The sequence below is a fragment of the Chiloscyllium plagiosum genome, chromosome 6, assembly GCF_004010195.1.
Source record: "Chiloscyllium plagiosum isolate BGI_BamShark_2017 chromosome 6, ASM401019v2, whole genome shotgun sequence".
NCBI classification, from domain to species: domain Eukaryota; kingdom Metazoa; phylum Chordata; class Chondrichthyes; order Orectolobiformes; family Hemiscylliidae; genus Chiloscyllium; species Chiloscyllium plagiosum.
Genome location: NC_057715.1, coordinates 121,544,071 through 121,557,192, shown reverse-complemented (window position 1 = coordinate 121,557,192; position 13,122 = coordinate 121,544,071). Strand labels below are relative to the sequence as shown.

Below are 13,122 nucleotides of genomic sequence, written 5' to 3'. Positions count from 1 at the left end.
CCCACCCCCTCTCCGGCCTATCACCCTCACCTTAACCTCCTTCCACCTATCGCATTTACAACACCCCTCCCCTAAGTCCCTCCTCCCTACCTTTTATCTTAGCCTGCTTGGCACACTTTCCTCATTCCTGAAGAAGGACTTATGCCCGAAGCGTCGATTCTCCTGCTCCTTGGATGCTGCCTGCCCTGTTGCGTATATATTAGCCATTTTTTCCAAATGTCAATTAATTTTGTCCTGGAGTATAGACTCTAAAAGTTGCCTGACCATCGATATTATACTGACTGCCCAGCAGATCCTGGGTTTATCAATTTCCCTCTTTCTGAACAGGGCATATCTGCAGTATGGAATGTTTTAGATAAAATCACAAATTGATGTTCACCCTCCCAACCTACAATCATCGCAAACTCAAGAGCTTAGGTTTGCAAAAGCTGAATGGAGCTGACTGGCCTGTTCTGTTCCTATGACTCCCATGAGGAAGTAATCTAAGTAAATTTAGGAGGTTAATTGCTATGACTTCATTGAACATTTCAAAATTATTAGACACTCATACAATCTATCCACAGGTCACTCCGAAAACCTTTGTGGGAGGACAAAGTTAACTCGAAATTATATGGCAGCAAAAAAAAAAAAACTTTGTATACTTGCATTTAAAGTACAATACACAAAACCCCACTTGCAGCAATTAACTTGTGCAGAATATGATCCAAGTGGATGCAGTAAACTGATCTCTCACCTGGGTTTCCAGACAGAGTCACATTGGATGGATGGCCATTTCTGAAGTTAGTGAAAGTCACACTGAATCTTTGTGTCAAAGTAGCTAGAAAGGAAATGATTGAGATTGAAATTGAGACTGAGGCTAAGATGAGACAGACAACTGCAAACTGCAGGGTCATCAGGAGCTAAATTCCATAAGCAAAGGAAGTGTAAAACAGGCTAACACTAAATAGCTAAACAGAAATAGGAATGTAGGAATTTTGAGGAGGAGTGGGCCACGTGACCACTCAACAGTGCTCTGCAATTTTAAGGTCTTCGCTGATTTGATAACTTCACATATTTATTTCTCCCAACAAGGTATCACCTAATTACCATGCACCTGTCCACCACTAGCTTAAAAATATTCAAATACCCTGCTTTCACCACATTCCATCCTATCATCCATATCATTAGTGTAAACCGAAACATGTTCGAGCCCTGACGCTGATTGCTTGACACACCACACATTACATCTTGCCATCCAGAAAGTATGTATCCTGTTGGCTAGCCAATCTTCTATTCTCACCAATATGTTACCTCCTACAGCAGAAGCTTTCATTTTCCATAATAACATGGCACTTTGGCATGACACTTTTCAAAACCTCCTGTTAATCAGTATTATACATTTATTGATTCCAGTTTATTCACAGCAGTTGAAGCAACAAATGCTGGCGATCACAGTGGGTGAGACAGCATCCACGGTGAGAAAGCAGGCTACCGTTGCGAGTCTTGATGATTCTTGGACCATAAGATATAGAAGCAGATATTATGCCATTCAGCCCATTGAGTCTGTTCCATCATTCAGGTCATGGTTGATATGTTTTTTGACCCCATTTTCTCGCTTTTTCCACATAACCTGTGATCCCCTGGGCAATCAAGAACTTATCTATCTCTGTTTTAAATATACTGAATGACCTGCTTCCACAGCCCTCCGTGGCAATGAATTCCACAGATTCACCACTGTCTACCTAAAGAAGTTTCTCCTTATCTCCGTTCTAAAGGGTCTTCCATTGACTCTTAGGTTGTGCCCTCAAGTCCTCATCTCTCCTGCCAATGGAAACATATTCCCAACATCCACTCTGTCCAGACTGTTCAGTATTCTGTAAGTTTCGATCAGGTTCCCTCTCATCAAGTATAATCCCAGAGCCCTCAAATATTCCTTATATCATATGTTAAGCCTTTCATTCTTGGGATCATTCCAGAGAACAACTTCTGGACCCGTTCCACTTCCAATACATCCTTCCTGGCGTTCAGGGCCCAAAATTACAAGTAATACTCTAAATGTGGTCTGACAGCCTTACATACAGATAAGGAAGGACACCACTCCAACTGGGACAACACATCCATCCATGGATGAGCCAAACAAAGACATGCATGAGAATTCCTAGAAACATGGCATTCCAACCGGAAATCAACATACACATTGGTAAATGGGGTCCAAGTCAAATGTCTGAGACAGAGAACAAGAAATGATATCGCCACCCCAAGGAAACCTAAACACATAACTGAAAAGCAGGTCACTAACACCAATGTTTCACTGGAGACTCACCGATGAGGTTACCTAGTATGGTGATGAAATGTCTGAAAATGAACCTTCCAGCTCAGCAAGCAAACTTACATCCAGAAGTGCTTAAATGTTACAAAAGCTTCTGACTCAACTCCTTTCAGGCATTGAATTCCAGATTCCCATCACCTTTTGGATCAAAACATTTCTCAACTCTATTCTTAACCTTCTTAAATCTGCGCCCGTAGTTACTGACACTTTAATAAGAAAATACCTTCTCATCCACCCTATGCTCCTCATATCTCATACAACTCTAACAGGTCTCCAATTAACTCTCCTTGCTCTGAAGAAAACAACCCCAGCCTAAACAATGTCTCCTCACGGCTCAGACCCTCCATTCTAGACAGCATCCTGGTAAATCTCCTCCAATCCCTCTCTAGTGCAATCACATCTTTCCTGTAATATAATCAGAACAGCACACAGTACTCCAGTTGTGGCCTCACAGCATTTCATACAGTGCCCTGATGATTGTAATTTGAGTTCCACCCATTTCCTGATTTACAGGTATTTCTGAAATGTTACTTGCATCCTTCTTAGTGAGAACTGATGCCAAGCACTTGTTAAATCTATGTGGCATTTCAGGAATGTATTATTAAATCCCAAAACTTACCAATTATAGGACCAGCACTTGCTTTGTCTGGTTTATAAAAAAATATCTAAGGGCGGCTCCTCAGTTTATCAAATTCCAACTTAAAATGCTCATACTTACAAACACAATCCCATGTACGGCTGTAATTTTAAAGATCCAATTTTCACACATTTCCTGTATTTACAAATACTTGCTTTGCATTGTCCTACACTGTGTGCCAATTTTCATACAAATCAACTTGTGAACAGACTCCAAAACAGAACCCATTCACAACCCGAGAAATGCTTGTAAAGAAAATCTTTTATATACTTTTATATTCTAGCCAACCTTCTTCCATGCTTTATTTTTCCCTCCTTGTTAATATTTACACCATTCTTTGCAAAGTTAACAGCAGATGATAGTTCAGTCTTTGGAATTTTACTTTTCCACTGCAATGTCTCTATTCCAAATATTCTGAAATGTCACATTAAAAAGTCAGCACTGCAGCTCTATTAACCTATGCCTTAATCTAATTTCCTAAATTACTTTAGCTATTTTGTTATTTTTGTAATCTAAAGTCTCATCTGTTGATTGACTCTTGGGTTTCTTCTCTCTACCTCTTCCTGTCACAGTCTGTTTATCATTTCGCAAATTTACCATTTAAATCCTGATACATAAATTTTGTTTTAAATTCATTCACAGGATGAGGGATTCACTGACTAGGCCAATAGTTATTGCCTATCCCTAATTGCCTAGAGGGCAGATAAGAGCAACCACATTGCTGTGGGTCTGGAGTCACATGTAGGCCAGGCCAGACCAGGTAAGGATGGCAGTTTCCTTATCCAAAGGACATTGTTATGGACCAGGCCAGACCCCCTCAAAATATTTTAAGAATAAGTTTAGAATACATGCATATATGAAGGGTTGAGAGGGGTATGGGCCAAGTGCTGGCAAATGGCATTTGATTAGGTTAGTACATCTGGTAGGCATGGGCAAGTTGGACCGAAGGGTCTGTTTCTGAGCTGTATATCTCTATGACTGCATGACTAAAATAGCCTAGACTGTAACTTTTTCATATTTTAAAGGCAGACATGAGGTGGATATTCCAGGTGTGATGCAGCTGGTCAAATCTCTCTGCTTTAAGCAAAACAGAATTTATTACAATTGAAACACGAACAAAAGAAAATGGAATTTAGAATAACAATTATTAGAAAACTTAACTGACCCAACACAGCAGGTTAACTAAGGAGCTATTCCAATTCCCATAACATCCCATAAACACACAGGCAGGAGTGATTTCACAGAGTAAAGTCAGCCAGGAATCATCTGGTGAAGCTTGGAACCTTTCTCAGGACTGCAGCAACTTCTGCTACAGCGAAACCAGCAGCTTCTCACTGTTACAACTAAACCAATCTAGAAAAAAATCTGAACTGTGAGAACTGGCCACTCCACTGCCATTGTTAAAGTAGACATTTTAACACCTCTCTTGAAAAAAACAAGGTCAAAATAGTACTGTTAAAGTGATAATATTGTCATAACATGAGTGAATCAGATGGGTTTTTCTTCACAATTGACAATGGATTTGTGGTACATTAGTCTCTTAATTCTAGATTTTTATTGATTTCAAATTCCACCACCTGCTATGGCAAGATTTGAACACAGGTCCCCTGAACAGGATCATGGATAATACCACTAGGCTGTCACCTCCCATAAAATTGGATAAAATAAATGGAGAAATGTCCTACCTGGAGGATCTAAGGGAACATTTCCCACTGTGACAAGCAAAGTAACATTATTGATCACATTTCCTTTCCAACTGAAGACATAATCTGCCTGCAAAATCATATTTTCACAGATTCCATCTACAAGTTTGGTTTCTGATTTATGAATCGGCTCTGTATGAAGAAAACAAACAAGTTAACAGCATTGGCTAACCCCAAGTCTAATTTGTTTGAAATTTGTCTTGCAAAGAGCCAACATATATAATGACAATAATGATCTCTTACCATGCCATAAACTTCTACATTCCCATAGTAGCCTTGCAGACTGACACCAAAGTTGGGGTGAATGCAGTACTTAGAGGTGAATTATGAAGTGGTAATAATCAATACTATCAATGTCAAAAGTCCAGAGCCTTTGTTATAATTGTACACTGTACTGGTCAGGTTCCATTATGCACTAACCAACCATCCCTCAACAAGGAGGCAGTCAAACCTTAACAACAGTGTACAAAGTTCTGGTGCAAGGAGGAGCTCGTTGACAAACTGGATATAGTCATTCTCAAAAAAAGATACATTCCATTGGGTCTATGGAATTACATTTATGAGGAATAAAAAGCAACGTGAAAATATTTTAGATACACTGATGCAAAGCAGCATAGAGACATGGTGTGAAAACCAAGGTTGGAACTTTGGGTACAGAATTGGAGGCAATTCTTTACACAGAGTTTAACCAAATGGTGGAACTAGGAAAGCTGTTGAGCAGACTGACCAGACTTATTAACTGCTAGATGATACAATGTGATGACAGGAAGATTCTGGAAAATGAGCTGAGATCAAATGGGGAGAAGACATTCTTCAACCAAGTCCACCTTGAAGTACTGAGATCCATTCAATCCATTTGGGATTCCCACCCCTCCCTCCACCCCCATACACACCTGCTTACAGTTACCATTCACATCAGTGCTAGGTAGGCAGGTCTCAACAGGGCCCACGCCTTGCACAGTGGTGGGACCGAGTTCTAAAATGACCAAAATAACATCACTGTGCAATGAATCACAAATTGAAACCTTAGTGAAATTGCTATTTCCTTAAATAACACTTCTGCCCATATTTGATCATCACAGCTATCCAGAGATTAAAATTTATGCTTAACAATAGCAAGAACACAAACAAACCTCAGGCCAGAAGCTCATACCTACAGAAGCTGTGATATTCAGATGTTCAGGAAACCAGGACTGGTTAGCAGGACTTGGCCCGAAATTCACAGAGGTCGTGGCAATGAATTTGCTGAGGTCTGTGGTTTTCTGATAGGTTATGACAGCCGAGATCAACACTACATGGAGGAAACAGTCCAATTACTCCTGCAGTCTCATTCCTTACACCTTTCATTTCCATTCATCACCATTTAAAATAAACATAATGACTTTCTTTAGCTTGTAAACATTGTTAATTAGGTGAAAAAAATCAGGTTGCAGTGTGTTCAACAACTATTGTATAAATTTAAAGGTGTTCACCCTTCTAAACAATTTTATAAAGTGTTATGGACTAGGCCAGACCACTCAAAACATTCTTAAACATGCAGCCGCAGACCATAATTTTACAATTTGTTTCAGTAAGTGCATAGTGAAAATTACCCAGAGTAAGATAGCTAGATTGATTACTAAATTACACAATGAAACACAATGAAACACAAAGAACAAACTTGATTGAGTTTTTTGAAGAACAAACAAAGAGGATTGATGAGGGCAGAGCAGTAGATGTAATCTACATGGACTTCAGTAAGGCATTCGACAAGGTCCCCCATGGAGACTGATTAGTAAGGTTAGATCTCATGGAATACAGGGAGAACTAGCCATTTGGATACAGAACTGGCTCAAAGGTAGAAGACAGAGGGTAGTGGTGGAGGGTTGTTTTTCAGACTGGAGGCCTGTGACCGGTGGAGTGCCACAAGAATCGGTGCCGGGACCTCTACTTTTTGTCATTTACATAAATGATTTGGATGCAAGCATAAGAGGTACAGTTAGTAAGTTTGCAGATGGCATCAAAATTGGAGGTGTAGTGGACAGCGAAGTGGGTTACCTCAGATTACAACAGGATCTGGACCAGATGGGCCAATGGGCTGAGAAGTGGCAGGTGGGGTTTCATTCAGAAAAATTCAGGGAAAGCAAATCTTAGCAGGACTTGTACAGTTAATGGTAAGGTCCGAGGGAGTGTTGTTGAACAGAGACCTTGGAGTGCAGGTTCACAGCTCCTTGAAAGTGGAGTCGCAGGCACATAGGATAGAGAAGGCGGCGTTTGGTATGCTTTCCTTTATCGGTCAGAGTATGGAGTACAGGAGTTGGGAGGTCATGGTGCGGCGTCCAGAACTAGAGGGCATAGGTTTAGGGTGAGAGGGGAAAGATATAAAATGGACCTAAGGAGCAACTTTTTCCACAGAGGATGGTACAGGTATGGAATGAGCTGCCAGAGGAAGTGGTGGAGGCTGGTACAATTGACACATTTAAGAGGCATTTGGATGGTATATGAATAGGAAGGGTTTGGAGGGATATGGGCCGGGTGCTGGCAAGTGGGACTAGATTTGGTTGGGATACCTGGTCGGCATGGACCAGTTGGACCGAAGAGTCGGTTTCCATGCTGTACATCTTTACGACTCTATAACAGAATAAAGAACCCCTACAGAACTCAACCTGTCCAACTAGACTTCATTATGTTGTTCCAAATATACACAACAGGCACGATAAGAAAATTCCCTTTAAAAACCAATATAAATGAAACTCGTGCTTACAGGTTGAAGTTGAAGGGCAGAAAAGAGAGAGAGGTTCCTTGTTGAACTTGCCAGTTCAAGACCGAACAAAACCTGCTCAGCTCAGCTAAAGAGCTGACCACTCCCCTTTCATTATACAGGTCAATTCTAAAACATGACCACTTTGGCGTGAAGTCTCATCTGTTTACATATAAACAAAAGGCCTCAAAATTCTTTTCAGCTCTGTACCAAACCGGACTGATCAGAGCCCAGCCCGGTTTATTGCCCCTCTGAATAAAAATCAAGGACAGAGTCTCCTTGAGCCAAGGAACAGCTTTTAGGAAAAAAAAGGGACTAGCTTTGTGACAAAAAACACAGTCAATAAAATGAATGGTGCATTTATCACACTAGGCACGTGATAGGGCAGGTCATATTGCAAAGGAAATGACATTCTGTTTTGTCCTAAAACATACCTTAATTCTGAGTTAATAACCATTACCACTACAAAATACCAGGCATTCCTAAGGTTTTCATTTACCATCAACAACCTCAAGCTTCCAACTGGTGCACGCTTTCTACGTGTTCAGGAAATATGGAAGCCAACGTTTATTGTCCATCCCTAGTTGCCCCGAGGTAGATGATAGTGAATTGTATTCTTCAACTGCTGCAGTCCATGTGTTATTATTTCAAAGTTAACATGGTGAATGGTTTCCAGTGGAACTTAGGGTTGCATTTGTTGGGGTCAGTCATCCTAGATCCAATACATCTTTGCAGGTGTTCCTTAGAAAAGTGTCCTAGGCCCAAACATCTTCAGCTTCTTCATCAAAGACCTTCCCTCCGTCACAAGGTCAGAAGTGGGGATGTGAGCTGATGATTAGATAAAGTTCAGCACCAACCAAGAGACCATATATGCTGAGATCGTCCATGGGCAAATATCCAAATATGGGCAGATTAGTGGCACACAACACAATGGCCACTATCATCACCATCAAGAGAATCTGTCTACCTCAGTAGCTAATGACATTATAATTGCTGAATACACCAGTAACAACATCTGGATGAAACCATCAACTAGAAAATGAACTAGATTATGTACTTACTAAACAACCCCACTGCCATGTGGCCAAACACTTCAACTCCCCTTCCTACTCCACCAAGTACATGCAAGTCTTGGGTCTCCTCCACCGCCAAATCCTAGCCATCCAACTAGAGGAAGAACACCTCATTTTCCATCTTAGGACCTTCCAAGCACACAGAATCAATGTTGATTTCTATTTCCCCTCCCCCCTTGTTATCCCAGATCCAATCCTCCAACTCGGCACTGATCTCTTGACCTGTCCAGCTTCATAGAACATAGAAGAATACAGCGCAGTACAGGCCCTTCGGCCCTCGATGTTGCGCCGATCCAAGCCCACCTAACCTACACTAGCCCATTATCCTCCATATGCCTATCCAACGTCCGTTTAAATGCCCAAGAGGGAGAGTCCACCACTGCTACTGGCAGGGCATTCCATGAACTCACGACTCGCTGAGTAAAGAACCTACCCCTAACATCTGTCCTATACCTACCCCCCTTAATTTAAAGCTATGCCCCCTTGTAATAGCTGACTCCATACGTGGAAAAAGATTCTCACTGTCGACCCTATCTAAACCCCTAATCATCTTCCTTCCCACCCCTCCATTTCATCATAGAACCATCACCCCCCCCCGCCCCCTAACCCACCCCCCACAACCTTCATCTACCTATCGGATTCCTAGCTACCTTGCCTTCAGCCCCAAACCCTTCCCATTTATCTCTCAGCCCGCTTGGCACCTCCCTTCCTGATGAAGCGCTTATGCTCGAAATGTCTCCTGCTATTTTGATGCTGCCTAACTGGCTGTGCTTTTCCAGCGCCACAGTCTTTGACCCTATATTATGCATATTGTTATTCCAGAGATTGATAGTTGAACCAAATCAGCCTTTCCACCTCTGTATTCACAACACAGTGACATTAAAACCTTCAGAGACCCTCAAAATTGATCCCAAATGATTCCAAACCAGATTTTTGAATAATCAATTCCAGATTCTGCAAATAATCAATTCCGGATGCTAGTTTTATCTTAAACAGCAGACTCAACAGTATATTATCAATATATGCACTTTAGCAGAGCAAAGTTAAATAAAGTACTCTAACTGGTCTATGCTTTAAACCCAGGCCCATTCACAAAAAAGACATATATACAGGCAGGCAAACACATTTAACACACAAATAAAATAAAATAAAATTGGCCAAATTATTTGTGATTTTCACAGGGTGTTGTCTCATAACCGTTGGTGTTGGTTTCTTGGTTAATTTTCTGAAAAAGTCAATCAAATTCACCTTTATAGTTCACCCCAATTGGTTCTCTATTTCTCAGCTTCCACGAACTGCTAATGCAAGGTTAGGCAGGGAGCTTTCAAATATTCATGCTGTGGCATCAACAGCACTATTCCTCTTCACAGAAAGCCCAACTCAAACTCAGTCAATCTGGAAGCAGTGGCCAATTTCCTTGAGATTCCAGTTACCACCCTATATCTGCCATCTGTTTGAGCAAAAGATGTTTTCCAGACTTGCTGGAACAAATTCCGAGGTACTGACCTCATTAACAGCCAACATCTGCTGTCTGTTTGAACATAATGCGCTTCTCCAATGATGAAGCATCTGCAGAAACTTTTGACCAGGAACCAACCTGCAATTAACTTCCAGTCCTGGCTTCACAAATAAACAAAAGCTTTCCTTATCACACAACCTGCTACCCACCAGTCCAAAGCTGTTGGGAGCAGTGAGTCACTGATTTGAGTCTTTACATCTGACATCGGAGAGCAGAGGTTTCTGGGAAAGGAGGGACTTTTATTTCCCACCCAGCCACCTCATCCAACCTTAAACACCAGAGACATCAAGCAAGCTTCGCTTTTTTTTACATTCTGATAAGGGGACTAGCAGGGATGGCAGATCAGGGAGAGGAATGTTCCTCCTGTACGAAAATAATTAGCAACGCTCTAATAACAAATACTGCGATTACAAGAGCAGGTCAGAGGCTTGGATCTTGCACGGAGGACTCACAGGTGTACTTATAAAGTCTGTCCCCCATCTAGCAGTTTCAGTCTTCTTTCAAGTGGTGTTCAACATGGAGGAGTATTGATTTATCAGCTAAAGTGAAGGCAGTATGTGGTAATCAAAAGGAGGTTTTCTTGACCATGTTTGACTGATGCCATTAGAAAATCTAGGGTCAATGCTGAGGTCACCCAAGGTTAAGTGTCATCTGACTGCAAGTCAGAGGGTCATCATCTCTGCTGGGTCTGCCAATGGGACAGGGCGAGCCCATAGTGATTTGGTCTCTGGGACTCTGTGAGAAAACTCCCAGCAATTAGTTCACTGTCATAGTTTCCAGTGCCTACATCAATTCAGAGTGGTGCATCTGGTTTAATTCTTTTCATGTGTCTGTGTGCCTGTGTGTGTGTATAAATATAAATCGAGTGGCTTGCCATGCTATTTCAGGGAGCAGTTAAGAGTTAGCCACATTGCAGTGGATCTAGAGTCACATGTCGGCCACACCAGGTAAGGATAGCAGATTTCCTTCCCTAAAGGATATTAATGACCCAGATGGGATTTTAGAGCAGTCAACAATGATTTCAGTCATTATCATCATTCAAATTTTAATTCACAACTTTTTGAATTCAAATTCAACCATCTGCCACAATGGGAATCAAACACCCAGAGCATTACTTGTACTCTGGATCATTAGGCCAGCAACAGTCATCCATTTGCACACTGCACAACAATGTAAATATATTGTAAGGTTGTACCACAAGAATGTTTTGTGCACACTTTAAGCAGTCCCAGAAGAACAGCAACGTATTGGGTCATATTATTGCATTAAAAAAAATGGGAGCTCAAATGATATGTTCAGGGACACTAAACACACAGGAGGATATCCCAGTCAAAGCAGGAAAGAAAATACTACTGGTAAGGTTTTAGAACATAACTTAGTACAGACTTGACACTGCTCAACCAATTGGTACCTGTTCCAAGCTAACAATATTATGGCAAAACTGTCCTTCACTAATTATCTATGGTTTCAAAAGCAGAAGCGAAGGAGAACAGAATTTTCTTGAATCTAAGGAACTTTAGTGACCCCCCATTTGGATTTCTCTAGTCTGAACAGCTGGAAATGAAGTATAAGATTATCTCTTCTTCACAGAATGGCAGAGCATAGGAGACAGCCATTCAGCCCATCGGAGACAGTCATTCAGCCCATCATATCTGTTCCAATTCTTTGAAAGTATTTGCCTATTGGCCTCTTCTGCTTGCTTAATCCCCATGATCCTACAATTTTCATCCGCTCCCTATCCATTTTGCATTTATCAAATCGCCTTTTGAAAGTTCATTGAATCTGCCAGTGGGGAGAAAAAAAAACTACTTACTCAACAAAACTCCACAGTTTAAGTAAAAGAAATAGCCCTACACAAACAGCACCATTTCTGTCCAAAAAACATGGTACTTACATCCTTGGCCATTTTGGATACGGATATCATCGCTAATGTCATGGTTATCCATACAAGCTGCAGCAGTTAGAGGAGTCACACAACGTGCATCAAAATCTTCAAGGTAAGCCACAGGTGCATTTGTCAAGCATTGACCGTTCAAAGATCTCTTAAAGCATAAGCATACAGACGAAGAGTAAGAGTGGTGGAGTTGCTTTCTTCCTCTCAGTTTTAGAAATTAAATTCCATAAACATTCAAGATTTCCACAATCTCTCAGAACACAAGATATAGGAGAAGAACTACACTATTCACCTCAAGCCTGCCCTGCTATTCAATATAAGAACAGAAGAAGAATTAGGAGCAGCATTTGGCCCTATGAGCCTGCTCTGCCATTCAATAAGATCATGTCTGATCTTCTTGTGGACTCAGCTCCACTTACTCGCGCTCTCACCATATCCCTTAATTCCTTCATTGTTCAAAAAAATCTAGCTTAGCTTTAAAAATGGATACTCAAGTAGCATCAACTACTTCACTGGGCAGGGAATTCCAATTCACAACCCTCTGGATGAACAAGTTCCTTCTCAATTTAGTCTTTAAATCTGGTTCCCCTAATTTTGAGGCTATGCCCGCTTGCCCTAGTTTCACCTGGAAGTGGAAACATCCTCTCTACTTCTATCTTACCTATTCCCTTCATGATTTTATACGTTTTTATAAGATCCCCACTCATTCTTCCAAATTTCAATGAATATAATCTCAGTCCACTCAGTTTCTCCTCATAAGCCAATGCTGTCAACTCCGGAAACAACCTAGTAAACCTCCTCTGCACCCCCTGCATTGCCAGTACATCCTTTTTCGAGTAAGGAGACCAAAACTGCACGCAGTACTCCAAGTACAGAAGCAGACAGTACAGCTGCAACATAACCTTTCTGCTTTTAAACTCAATCCCTTCAGCAATAAAGGGCAAGATTATTTGCCTTCCTAATTATTGTTGCACTTGCAGACTAATCCTCTGTGATTCATGCACAAGGACACCCAGGTCCCTCTGCATAGCAGCATGCTGAAACCTTTTACCATTCAAGTAATAAGCCTTTTTGCTGTTGCTCTTACCAAAATGGATGACTTCACATTTATCAACATTTTATTCCCTCAACCAGACCTTTGCCCACTCACTCAATGTATCTTATGTTCCTCTGCAAAGTTTCACAGTCCTTTGCACACTTTGCTCTGCCATTCATCTCAGTGTTATCTGCAAACTTCAACACATCACA

The 13,122-nt window shown here is 41.2% G+C and overlaps 1 protein-coding gene across 5 annotated transcripts in view; it reads right to left on the bottom strand.

Annotated features, from left to right (window-relative positions):
• tctn2 (tectonic family member 2) overlaps window positions 1-13,122 on the bottom strand; it is a 74,984-nt gene that overhangs the window by 20,969 nt on the left and 40,893 nt on the right. For 4 of the 5 annotated variants that reach the window (XM_043692659.1, XM_043692661.1, XM_043692660.1 and 1 more), the window contains exons 8-11: window positions 11,875-12,022; window positions 5,802-5,939; window positions 4,631-4,780; window positions 734-817 (exon numbers count right to left, since the gene is read on the bottom strand). In XM_043692659.1, coding sequence (XP_043548594.1) covers window positions 734-817; window positions 4,631-4,780; window positions 5,802-5,939; window positions 11,875-12,022 — 520 coding nt within the window. The remainder of the gene's footprint in view (window positions 1-733; window positions 818-4,630; window positions 4,781-5,801; window positions 5,940-11,874; window positions 12,023-13,122) is intronic. The other variant, XM_043692662.1, reaches the window with a different exon arrangement.